The sequence below is a fragment of the Ictidomys tridecemlineatus genome, chromosome 11 (assembly GCF_052094955.1).
Source record: "Ictidomys tridecemlineatus isolate mIctTri1 chromosome 11, mIctTri1.hap1, whole genome shotgun sequence".
NCBI classification, from domain to species: domain Eukaryota; kingdom Metazoa; phylum Chordata; class Mammalia; order Rodentia; family Sciuridae; genus Ictidomys; species Ictidomys tridecemlineatus.
The window spans coordinates 22,495,806-22,508,681 of record NC_135487.1 but is presented as its reverse complement, the minus strand read 5'-3'; the positions used below and the strand labels follow the sequence as shown (position 1 = coordinate 22,508,681).

General features: G+C 39.0%; 1 protein-coding gene across 1 annotated transcript in view; it reads left to right on the top strand.

Moving 5' to 3' along the window:
• Positions 1-12,876, top strand: part of Yars1 (tyrosyl-tRNA synthetase 1) — a 29,343-nt gene that overhangs the window by 1,091 nt on the left and 15,376 nt on the right. Inside the window, exons 2-5 of the mRNA XM_005317765.4 lie at positions 2,515-2,661; positions 2,800-2,975; positions 8,846-8,975; positions 12,072-12,152. Coding sequence (XP_005317822.1) covers positions 2,515-2,661; positions 2,800-2,975; positions 8,846-8,975; positions 12,072-12,152 — 534 coding nt within the window. The remainder of the gene's footprint in view (positions 1-2,514; positions 2,662-2,799; positions 2,976-8,845; positions 8,976-12,071; positions 12,153-12,876) is intronic.

The following is a 12,876-nucleotide window of genomic DNA, read 5'->3' as shown; positions in this document are numbered from 1 at the left end:
TTAGAAAAGCCTTTCTTTGCGGGGTAGGGTATTTGGGATTGAACCCAAGGCCTTGGGCTTGCCAGGCAAGTGAATTACCACTGAGTTGCACCCCTAACCCTTTTTAAATTTTACTTTAAGACAGGGTCTTGCTAAATTGCCCAGGCTGGTCTTGAACTTATGATCATCCTGCCTCAGCATCTGGAGTGTCTGGGCCACCTGCCCCAGCTAGGAAGGCCTTTTTTGAGCACTTAATTGAAATAATAATTTCCTTGCCACCAGAACTGTCTCCCCTATCTACAGATTTTAAGTTATTATTCCTAGATAGCATTTATCACCATCTGATATACATTTTATGTTTATTTATTTAGGAGAAGTAGACAGGTGCCAATTCATGAGGGTCTTGTAAGCTTTATTCTGCAAGCCCAGTTTAAAACTGGGCTTTGGGATGAGACTGTAGCTCAGTAGTAGAGTGCTTGTCTTGTACATAGGGTTCAATCCCCAGCACCATTAAAAAAAAAAAAAAAATCCTGGGCACTAAGTGCAGTGGTATATCATAGCTTGTTTTTTCTTTTTAATCCTTTTTATGATACAATTCAAATACTAAAAAAGTTGCCCCTTTACAGTGTACAATTCAGTGCATTTTTGTTTTGTACCATGACCACTATCTAATTGCAGAACATTTTCATATTCCCACTAGGGAATATGAAAACTTGTACCATTGGGAGCTGGGGTGGTGGCTCAGTGGTAGTGTGCTTGTCTAGCATGTGTGAGGCACTGGGTTTGATTCTCAGGACCTCATATAAATAAATAAAGGTCCATTGACAACTAAAAACTATTTTAAAAAAAACTTGTACCAATAGCAATCACCACTATCATCCCTCCCTCCAGCTCTAAAGGAAACACTAATCTACTTTCTGTTCCTACATATTTGTATATTCTGGACATTTCTTTTAACTGAAATTTGTGCTTCTTTCATTTAGCATAGGTTTGTCCAAGTTGTTATATCTATCAGAACTTCACTCCTTTTATTACTGAATTTACATTGTATGGACATACCAGATTGTGTTTAGCCATTCATCAGTTGATAGGCATTTGGATTGTTTTGTGCACAACTTGAACTTGACTCAAGATTTTTGCATGCTTCCCCTTGCCAAATCCTATGTTTCTTAACCTCTCTTCATAAAAGAGTGCTTGTTAGGGACATAAGATACACAAAGCCTATGGAATTGATTCTCTCAGGTTGTACAGGCCAATTGAAACCTTTCCTTGGGTGATGAGAATCCTCCAAGTGTCTAGATAGTCAGGAGCTCCGGAGGATGCAGGATCAGCTGCCAACTGACAGCTTGGAGCACAGGATTTTAATAGTTCCTAGTAATAGATGATTTAAACTAGCAAAACAGTTTTTGTCTCTTACAGTCGTGTTTCTCCCCTGCCCCCATACTGGGGATTAAGCCCAGTGGTGCTTTACCACTGGCTACATCCCCAGCCCTTTTTATTTCTCATTTTGGGACAGGGTCTTGATGAATTGCAGAAGCTGCCCTGAAACTTGCAGTCCTCCTGCCTCAGCCTCCCAAGTCACTGGGATTACAGGCAATTACAGGCCACCACACCCAGCTATCTGTCATGGTTTCTGACAGTCTCCCTAAACCTTCCCTTGAGAAACACTGAAAACTCTTTAATCTGGGGCATACTGGCGTATTAGGATTTTACCAGTATTGTTTAGGGCAAAAGAAAATCAAGGTTTTAAAAAAGCTAAGCATAGTGGCAGGCAACTGTAGTCTTAACTACTTGGGAGGTTTGGGAGTTGTTAGCTCATGAGTAGTAATTGAAACAACTAAAGGGGATAAACTAGGGGGAATGTAGAGTAAGAAAGAAAAGACTAGAGCCTCAAGGATTGTTAATATTTAATGATTAGGAAGAAGAGGATCATCCAGAAAAGATGGAAACTAAGAAAATAAAATAAGGAAGTCAAAAGTATAAAGTGTTGCAGGGAGGGAGTGGAGACTGAAAAGTATTCATTGAAGTTAAGAGACCTGGAGGGGGCTAGGGTGTGGCTCAGAGGTAGAGCGTTTGCCTAGCATGCGTGAAGCACTGGGTTCGATCCTCAGCACCACATAAAAATAAAAAAATAAAGGTATTGTGTCCACCTACAATTAAAAAGTAAATGTTTTAAAAAATAAAAAAGAGACCTGGAGGTCCTCTGTGATCTTTGCAAGAGTATGTGTAATACAGTATGAAATTTGCACGGGAATGGGAGATGAAGAAGGAGAGACCAAAAGAGAACTACTTGAAGAAGTTGCCTATGAAAGGAAGGAGAATGAGAAGAAGTAGCTGGAGGGGGAGATGTAGAGACATGCTCCCACCCCCTCGTATCAATGTTATTTCATAGGAGAGCCACTAATAACAGAACCTGCTTAGGGTGGCTCTCAGCTGGGCCTCCCGGGACACATGTCTTTGCTTTCCTTGTCTCAGAAAACGATGAGCAAGGCCGAGCACCAGCATTAAATCAGTTCTTCCTTGCTTCCACAACAGGAGGTTCTGGGGGAAGAGAAGCTGAAGGAGATACTGAAGGAGCGAGAACTTAAAGTTTATTGGGGAACAGCAACGACAGGCAAGCCACATGTAGCTTATTTTGTGCCCATGTCAAAGATTGCTGACTTCTTAAAGGCAGGATGTGAGGTAAGAATCCATGGTATCAGCTAAGTAGTTTCCCTCAGGGAATGATAAAAAGAGATTAACAAGAATGAGGGAGGGGGAGATGGTTTGGAGATAATGGACAAAAATCACATTTTGGTGATCCTTATGCTTTATGGCTAGGTAACGATTCTGTTTGCGGACCTTCACGCATACCTGGATAACATGAAAGCCCCATGGGAACTTCTAGAACTCCGAACTGGTTACTATGAGAATGTGATCAAGGCAATGCTGGAGAGCATTGGCGTGCCCTTGGAGAAGCTCAAGTTTGTCAAAGGCACTGATTACCAACTCAGCAAGTAAGTGCTTAATTACTCATGCTCCTCCTGGCTCTGGTGCTTCTAGCTAATTATAGACCTGTGGAGTCTAGGCATTCTGTAAGTTTGGATTAGAAGCTATATAGCAGTACCTGTTAAGAACCATTAAAAAAAAAAAATCTAGGGCTGTGGCTCAAGCAGTAACGCGCTCACCTGGCATGCGCGAGGTGCTGGGTTCGATCCTCAGCACCATATAAAAATAAAATAAAGATGTTGTGTCCGCCGAAAACCGAAAAATGAATATTAAAAAATTCTCTCTCTCTCTTTAAAAAACAACAACAAAAAAAAAATGTGTGTTCTTTGACCTCTTAATTCATCCATCAAAAATGAGCCAACTAGCTGTGCATGCCTGTGATCCTAGCGGCTTAGGAGGCTAAGACAGGAGGATCTTGAATTCAAAGCTAGCCTCAGCAACATCAGGGCGCTAAGCAACTCAGTGAGATCCTGTCTCTAAATAAGCTACAAAATAAGGCTGAGGATGTGGCTCAGGGGTTGAGTGCCCTGAGTTCAATCCCCAGTACAACATAGTGAGACCCTATCTCAAAATATTTAAAAAGTAGGTGATGGTGAGCTAGGGTTGTAGCCCATTGGTAAAGCACCCTTGTGTTCAATCCCCCTGTAAAATAAATAAACGAATGAATAAATAAATAACCTGGGTTCAGCCCTCCCCTCAATAAAACAAATAAATAAGAGAAAGAAAGGAAGAATGAACCAACAAACCAGTAAATACCTGGGTACTGTTCTCCTTGTTGGAGATACAAATGTAACATAACAAAGTTGCAGAACTTACAGCTTGTGGGAGAGGGATAGTAAGTGATCATCCTCCCTTTCTCATCCAGCCTCAGCTAATAATGATAAAAAGCTAAAGAGATTGCACACATTTCTCACCTCCCCAACCATTCTTATTGCTTGTTTGTCAATTATATTCATATTTGGGCTGGGGTTGTGGCTCAGTGGTAGAGTGCTTGCCTAGCATGTGTAAGGTACTGGGTTCAATTCTTACCACCACATAAAAAAATAAAGATATTGTGTCCATCTACAGCTAAAATATTTTTTTAATTATATTTGTGATATTGTTGTATATATAATTTTGTATGTTTTTGTTTTCTGGGGATTGAACTGAGTGAGGGTCTCACACATGCTAGGCAAGCACTCTACCACTGAGCTACGTCTCCAGCCCCATAATTTAAAATGTCTAAGACCTCTAAAATAAGTCTTTATAGTCTACATAGCATAGGTCACTCTCCTAGGCATATTTGCATTGAAACTCTCAAAACAACCTTTTAAGGTAAGCATATTTGCATTGAAACTCTCAAAACAACCTTTTAAGGTAAGCATACTATTACTATTATCAGTGAAATAGAGATTCAGATTTAACTTTCCCAAGTTTACACACATAATAAGTAAATGAGTTAGGATGTGAATCCAGATCTTTTGCTTACTTGTAATTTATCATTTTTAAATTTACCATTTCTTGCTTACTTGTAATTTACTTGTAAATTATCATTTTACTTCTTCTAATATATAATTTTCTTTATTATTTTCCACTGTTGGACATTTAGAGTTTTGAAAAAAGAATATAAACACCTTCATATAAACAGATCTTTAATCCTCTAGTCTCTGTAGAGTGCCTGAGATTTAATTCTTGTTTTGTTTTTTGTAGTACTGGAGATTGAACTTGGGTCTTACCACTGAAATATACGCACATACAAACAGAGAGAGCAAGAGATCAAGTGTGTTTATATATGTGTATATATGTATATAAATTGTGTGTGTTTGTGTAGATGGTGATAGGTGCTAAAAGCAGGCAACAGGTGGGTAGTTCTTGGACAGTAGGAGTTACTTTCTTTTTAAGTAGAACAGCTAAGGGAAACCACTCTGAAAATATTAGGCAGAAACCTGAAGAAGATAAGGGAACAAATCATAGAAATATGTATTAAGTTCATACCATCTGCCAAACTCTATTCTAGACCCTGGAGTTATAACCATGAATAACACAGCCAAGGTTTTTATTCTCCTAAGACTTAATAAAATTTGGGTATGGGAAGGTAGGATAAATAAATAAGCTATCTTGTTTCAAGTCACTTGATCTTTTTTATGTACAAAAGTGACTTTAAAGAAAGATGGCTTTGTAGTACACACTTTGATACACTTCTGTTCCAAGCACAGCAGTGATAGATGAAAGGACATAGCCCAGTTCAAAAACCAACTAAACATTTCCGTGGGAAGAGAAACAAAACTGAAATGTAAATTGGTGAGTTGGATTGAAGTTACAGGTCTGCCTGTGTTCCATTTCACAAACTAGCATAGTTTATAAGCCCAGCAGTGAGGGCAAACCAAGCTTACTGTGTGAACCAGAGAATAGAGTAGGGCTTTTCTCCTTTTTCCATTCCCATACCTACCTTCAAGGAAGGTAGAACCTGGAATAGGAACATCACTAGCAACTCACCTGGGTCTCTAGGGATTTCCATCAAGTTTCAGGCCTATGGAGACTTGACATACCAAGAATTAAACCAAGCTGCCCACCATTTATGTGTTATGTCCTAATATTACCAAAATGACAAGCTCTAACATATCAAGAAATAGTATCTACTTAAAAAGAAAAGAAATTTTTTTCTTTTTTTTTTTTTAAAGAGAGAGAGAGGAGAGAGAATTTTTAATATTTATTTTTTTAGTTCTCGGCGGACACAACGTCTTTGTTGGTATGTGATGCTGAGGATCGAACCCGGGCCGCACACATGGCAGGCGAGCGCGCTACCGCTTGAGCCACATCCCCAGCCCAGAAAAGAAATTTATTATAAGACAGATGCAGGAATGAAACATGAATATATAAATATAAAAAGAACCGTTTAGGGGCTGGGGTTTGTGGCTCAGTGGTAGACTGCTCACCTAGTGTGAGGGAGGCCCTGGGTTTGATCCTCAGCACCACATAAAATAAATAAATAAAAACAGAGGTATAAAAAAGATTTGTTTTTAAAAAAAAAAAAGAACCATTTAGAAACCTCAATTTCAGTCTTTAGAGAAAAAAAACGAACTTGAAATATACAGGATCAACTGTAGACTTAATTAATGAGTGAATCTGTGAAGTTCACACAGAATGCATCCCAGAGACATGGGCAGAAAAAAAAATACATAGAGTGATTAAGATGTAAATAAGGACTTTCTTTTCTAGCAGTCTTGTAGACCAATTACTATGACCTACCTTTATGCCAAAAACAACTAAAAATGCCAGACAACCTGGGCGGGGGGTGGGGGCGGCTACCAGGGATTGAACTCAGGGGCACTTGACCACTGAACAATATCCCCAGCCCCGTTTTGTATTTTATTTAGAGATAGTGTCTCACTGAGTTACTTGGTGCCTTGATGTTGCTAAGGCTGGCTTTGAACTCATGATCCTCCTGCCTCAACCTCCAAGAGAACAAGCAAAAGTGAGAATACAAAGAGATACTATACTTCATTTGACCATACAGTCAGCCCTTCAGGTCCACAAATTCAGCCAACCTCAGATCCAAAGTAGGCTTTTGTTCTTGTCATTATTGCCTAACTGATAAAATATGACAACTACTTCTATAGTATTTGCATTGTACAGTCATCCCTCAGTGTCTGCAGGTAATTGGTTGTAGAACTTCCCCTGGATACCAAAGTCTATAAATGCTTAAATTCTTTATATAAAATGATACATGTAACCAAGGCACATCCTCCTGTATACTTTAAATCATTTCTAAACTGATTATAATATCTAATACAAGGAAATGCCATATAAATACTTGTTATATGATATTGTTTAGGGAGTGATGACAGAAAAATAAAAGTACATGTTCAGTAAAAAAGCAGTATTTTTTTCCAAATATATTTGATTTGCAGTTGATCAAGTACACAGATGTGAGACCCATGGATTTGGAGGGCTGACTGTATTAGATATTATAAGTAATTTACAAATGGCTTAAACTTTATGAGTGAATGTGCAGAGGTTATATGCAGATATTATGCCATTTTATATCAAGGAGGGACTTGAGCATCTGTGCCTTTGGTATCCACCTGTCCCCTGCAACAGTTACCCAGGAACAAAATAACTATTAACTAATGTATAACATGCCATTGTTTATAAGGTAATCTAAATTGCAAAGGTGTTAAATATTTTTTTAAAAAATACCTCTTAGCCAGATGTGGTGGTACACACCTATAATCCCAGTGATTCTGGATGCTGAAGCAGGAAGATTGTAAATTTGAGGACAGCCTCAAGTACGTGAGGCCCTACGCAACTTAGCAAGACCTTGTCTCAAAATTTAAAAAGGGGGCTCAGTGGTTAAGCATTCTTGGGTTCAATCTCAAGTGCAAAAAAAAAAAAAAAGTCTTTTAGAATCTCAACTGATAAGTACTCACATCTTGAGAGAGCGCTTATGATCTCAGGACGGGAATACTTAAGACACTTGATAATGCCAGGCAGAGTTACACATACCTTGTAATGTAAGCAATTTGGGAGGATTACAGGTTGAAGAGCAGCCTCAGCAACTTAGTATGACCCTATCTCAAAATAAAAAGAGAGAGAGAAAGTTAAGCTACAAACTAGGACAAGATATAACACAGATAATATCCAATATTATGTCTCAAACTTACAGTCAGTTGTTTTTAAAAATGTGTCAATCCAGTAGAAAAAGACTTAAGTAGGCATTTATTTCTCAGATGTTAATGATCAATAAGCATATGCAAAGAATAATAGCTTCCTTGGATATTACTCAAAGAAATTTTGATTAAAACTGTAGTAAGAAATCATTCCATACTCACCAATTAGCAAAGATTTAAAATAATGATGATATTAAACTGAAATTGATAAAAACCACATGGGAAATAGTTTGGCATTAGCCCATTGAAGTTCAAGATGCAAATTCCCTGTGATAGAGATTCTAGGGCATATATATAAAACTTCTACATGTATACTGGAATACACAGACAAGGATATTTATAACACATTGTTTAGAGATATAAATGGAAAACTAGAAAGAAACACCAAGTTCAGGATAATGGTTACTCTGAAGAAGGAGGAGGAGGAGAAAGATTCTAAAGGGTGCTCAGTAGCTTCAGAAGTAATTGTTAGATCTTTTTGCTTAAGTTTGTGTTTTGTTTTGTTTTGTTTGTACCAGGGATTGAACCCAGGGTCACTTAACCACTGAGCCACATCCCCAGCCCTATTTTGTATTTTATTTAGAGACAGGGTCTCACTGAGTTACTCAGGGCCTTGCTGAATTGCTGAGACTAGTCTTGTGATCCTCCTGCCTCAGCCTCCCAAGCCATTGGGATTTCAGGTGTGCACCACCATGCCCAGCTTTAGATCACTTTGTTTAAACTGGATGTTGTTTGTATTGTTCAAAACGCATGGGAGAAAGAATTCCAGAAGAAAGGTAGAGGGGAATGGCAGAGAAGCAGTATGTCATGGATAATAACAATGTTTTCTGGAGGCAAAGTAAAAATTAAAGCTGTTTTTTCAAAAGGAAAAACAAGCTGGTATAGTGGCAGAAGCCTGAAATCCCAGTGACTCAGGAGTCTAAGACAGGAGGATCTCAAGTTTGAGGCCAGCCTGGGCAATTTAGTGAGATCCTGCCTCAAAATTAAATAAGAAGGGCTGGGGATATAGCTCAGAGGTCAAGTGCTCCTGAGTTTAATCTCCGGTCCTAGGGAGTGGAAGACAGGAAAAACGTAACAATAAAGTAATGTTTTGGATGAGCGGGCAATCTCTTACATTTTAGAAACTACCCGGTAGAGCTATCTTCAAATAGCTTAAGATTAAGACAAGATATCCTGGGAAACTGAGACCTACGTTCAGTTTTATGATTGTCCCCTCTTTTCCTCTTCAGAGAGTACACATTGGATGTGTACAGACTGTCCTCTGTGGTCACACAGCATGATGCCAAGAAAGCTGGAGCTGAGGTCGTAAAGCAGGTGGAGCATCCTTTGCTGAGTGGTCTGTTGTACCCTGGACTGCAGGTACTTAAGACAAATAGAGTGGCCCCAGTGATCTTTCTGCTCTCTTTCTTTCTTTTGAAGCTGGGTATTGAACTCATGTCCTTATTTATACATGATAGGCAAGTGTTGTACCTCTCCCAGCTACTTTATGCTCTGTTTCTAATGATGAACACCAACTTCTATCAACATCAGTAAACCAGTGAACTTGCTGTTCCTTCACCAACTTCTGGGACTTCCTTCTTGTCTGTCCCCCTCCCCACATCGCTGGCTTCCTGGAACATTCTTTTACTTCTTCAGTTGTAAGTCCTCTTCCTGTCTGTCCTATAAGACATTGCTTATCTCACACATCATCTTTATCTCTTAATCAGAGCAAAAAAAGTTCAGAGAGATGTGTGAAAATAAATTTTAGACATGATTCTGTTTTTCAGTAAAGAAAACAATTACAGGCTGGAGTTGTGACTCAGAGGTAGATCGCTGGCCTAGCAACTGCAAGGCCCTGGGTTCGATCCTCAGCACCACATATAAATAAATAGATACAAAGAAAGGTATTGTGTCCAACTTCAACTAAAAAATAAATATTAAAAAAAAAAAAAGAAAAAGAAAACAATTACATCACATTTCATGGGTGTGTGTATATCTATGAGTTAGGAGAAAGATGGAAAAATACACCAAGCAAGCAGTTGATACTGTTTATCTCAGGAAGGTGGCATAAAAATTAAAATATAGTTAACTATATCTCTGGGAAAAGAAAATGAAGTCTCCTCTTGTCATCTCATACAATTCTTTGTCAGCATTAAATCTGAAGACATACTATATCAGCCCTATCTAATATGGTAACCTGTAGTCATAGTTACATGAGGCTATTAAAATTAAGTTAATTAAACTAAAGTTTTATCCAGGTGAGGTGGCATACACCCCTGTAGTCCCAGCTACTCAGGAAGCTGACATAGGAGGGTCACTTGAGTTCAGGAGGTTGAGGGTATCCTGGGCAACACAGTAAGTCCTCGTCACAAAAAAAATAGTTAAAATTTGTTCTTTAGTTACATTGATGTACACTGTACATTCAGTGTATATTCCTTAAAGAGGAAAGAAGGGATAGCCATAGACTATCCTGGACAATTCTGGAAGCCACATGTGGCTGTTGGCTACTATCTCAGCTCAGATATGGAACATATTCATCATCCTGAAGGTTCTATTGGACAGTACTGTTTTAGATTGTCCCTGTTTATTCAACCTTCTTTTACTCTCTCTTCCTTTCTATCCTCAGCCTGTCATGCACCAAATTTTATTAGTTCTGCTTCTTAAAAACTCTTAAATTAGGGACTGGAGTTGTGGCTCAGTGGCAGAGTGCTCACCTAGTATAGGTGAGGCACTGGGTTTGAGCCTCAGCCCCATATAAAAATAAATAAATGAAAATAAAGTCATTGTGCCCACCTACAACTAAAAAAATCCCCAAAAATAAAAACTTAAATTAGCTGGGTGTAATGGCACACACACATGAAATCCCAATGGTTTGGGAGGCTGAGGCAAGAGGATCATGAGTTCAAAGCCAGCCTCAGCAACTTAGCAAGACCCTGTCTCAAAAAATAAAATGGGCTGGGGAAATGGCTCAGTGGTTAAATGCTCCTGGGTTTAATCCCTAGTATCAAAAGAAAAAGAAAGAAACCCTCTTAAGTTCATTTTTGCTACTGGTGTGATCTTTTTACTGATCTGGTCCTGTTTTTCTTCACCCTGAAACCATTCAGTGGCCAGTTAGCACTAAGCACGGTAGCATGACACTTCAAGGTCCTTACCTACTTTTCTAACCTCTTCACTCACTATTTCCCACATTCCTTGAAGTGCGTTTGCAGACTGAATCATTCACAATTTCCCCTGAAACTTCACACCTATGCCTTCTTGCACATTCTGTTTCCTCTTCATGGTAAAAAACATCTATGTGTTTTTTAAAGCCAAGCTCAGCCCACGTCTGATTCTAGGAAGCTTTCCCCACACCCGTTTGAGAGAGGTGATGTGTTGTGTTGGCACTGCTCCCACATGAACATCTAGGCTAGCTCTTAAACGCTAAAGTGGTTGTTTACATGTCTCTCCCCAAGTGGGTAATTGGCCTTCTTGAAAGGAGTCTGGTTCTGATTCTTCTCTGCATTTGCAGAGCTGGCACCAAGCCTATAATATTTTAACAGTCATTGTTCCTTTTTTTCTTTCTTTCTTTTTTTTTTTTTTTTTCCTGTGTGTTCTGGAGATTGAGACCAGGGCCAGGGCCTCTTGTATGCTAAGCACACACTACCACTGAGCTACATGCCCAGCCCAAGGACTCTTCTTGCCAGGAGAGGCAGTATTGGATTTGAACCCAGGGATGCTCTACTCCTCAGCTACATCCCCAGCCCTTTTTATTTTGAGTCAGGGTCTTGCTTATTTGCCCAGGCTGCACTCTTTACCACCCTTTCACCTCTCCAGTTTGGGGATTACAGGTACGTACCACCACATGGCTGGACTTTTTTTTTTTTTTTTTTTTTTTTGCTATAGATGAACACAATACCTTTATTTATTTATTTATTTATTTTATGTGGTGCCTCACACATGCTAGACAAGTGTTCCACCACTAAGCTATAGCCCCAGCCTCTGGCTGGATTTATTTAAATATTTTTTTAGTTGTAGATGGACACAATGTCTTTATGTTATTTATTTTTATGTGGTGCTGAGAATTGAACCCAGTGCCTCATGAATGCAAGGCAAGCGCCATACCACTGAGCCACAACCCCAGCCCCAGACTTATTTATGCCACTTATTTGACATGTGTCACAGGCTGCCTTATTTAATGAGTTACCTTTGACATGGCTGTGGTTTGCCTTTTCTTCCCTCCCTTTCCACTGGATTAGGAGCATCCTGAGAGCAGAGACTAGTCTTCTCGTTTTTATCACATGACATCCACATGGACTTATGTTTTCCTCTAGTGCTTAGCAGTTGTTGATGCAGCTCTTGCCCACTGCTGTTCCCCACTCCCAACCCCTGTCCTGGCTCTGCTTTCTGAAAAACCTAGTGATTCTACAGTTTCTGATTTCTCAGACTCATAGGGAAGAAATACCATAGGTGTTTATGCTCATTTTTTTCTTTCCCCAGGCTTTGGATGAAGAGTATTTAAAAGTAGATGCTCAATTTGGAGGTGTTGATCAGAGAAAAATTTTCACCTTTGCAGAAAAGGTTAGTGTCCTTTTTCCTATATTTTTTATTTGAGCCTCAGAAGTATACAATTGAAATTAATTGAATTGCCATGTGCCACTCCCACCAGTCATACTCACAATGTATGGTAGATAATATTCTCCTTATTCTGCAGATGAGAACACAATAGAAGAAAACCAAAGCCATTTAGTGTCACACAGTTAGTAACTGAGCTGGCAGTTAGTACCAGTTTCCTAGAAGCCCGTGCTTTTGCTACCCCCAGAAAGCTGCCCAGGACCTATTGAATTTGTTTCCTTCCTAATGCCTCAGTTTCCAGGAAGAGGTATCAGTCAGAACTACTGTTCTTTCCCTGAGCATTTGGTCCACACTGCCTTGGGTCTTGTATAAACTGCTCAAGATAAAGTTTAAAAGGGTTTAGCAGGAAATCAGTACAAACCCATGATACTTTTTTTGTGCAAAAGAACTTGATTAAGTTGAAAAGAACAATTTCAAAGGGGTTGGTATTTTTGAAAGCTTCTCAAAACCTCATATTGGAAAGCATATGGAGAAAACAGTGTTAGTAGAAATGTAAATTCTTGAAAGATGATTTGACAACCCTAAAATGTTTTTATCCTTTGACCTAATAATTCTGTTTCTAGAAATTTGTCCTAAGGAAATGAGAAAAAGTACCGTTTAGTAATCTCCAAAGATTCAATTCACAGCTTGTTTTTGTATGATTCACAAGCTAAGAATGATATTTACATTT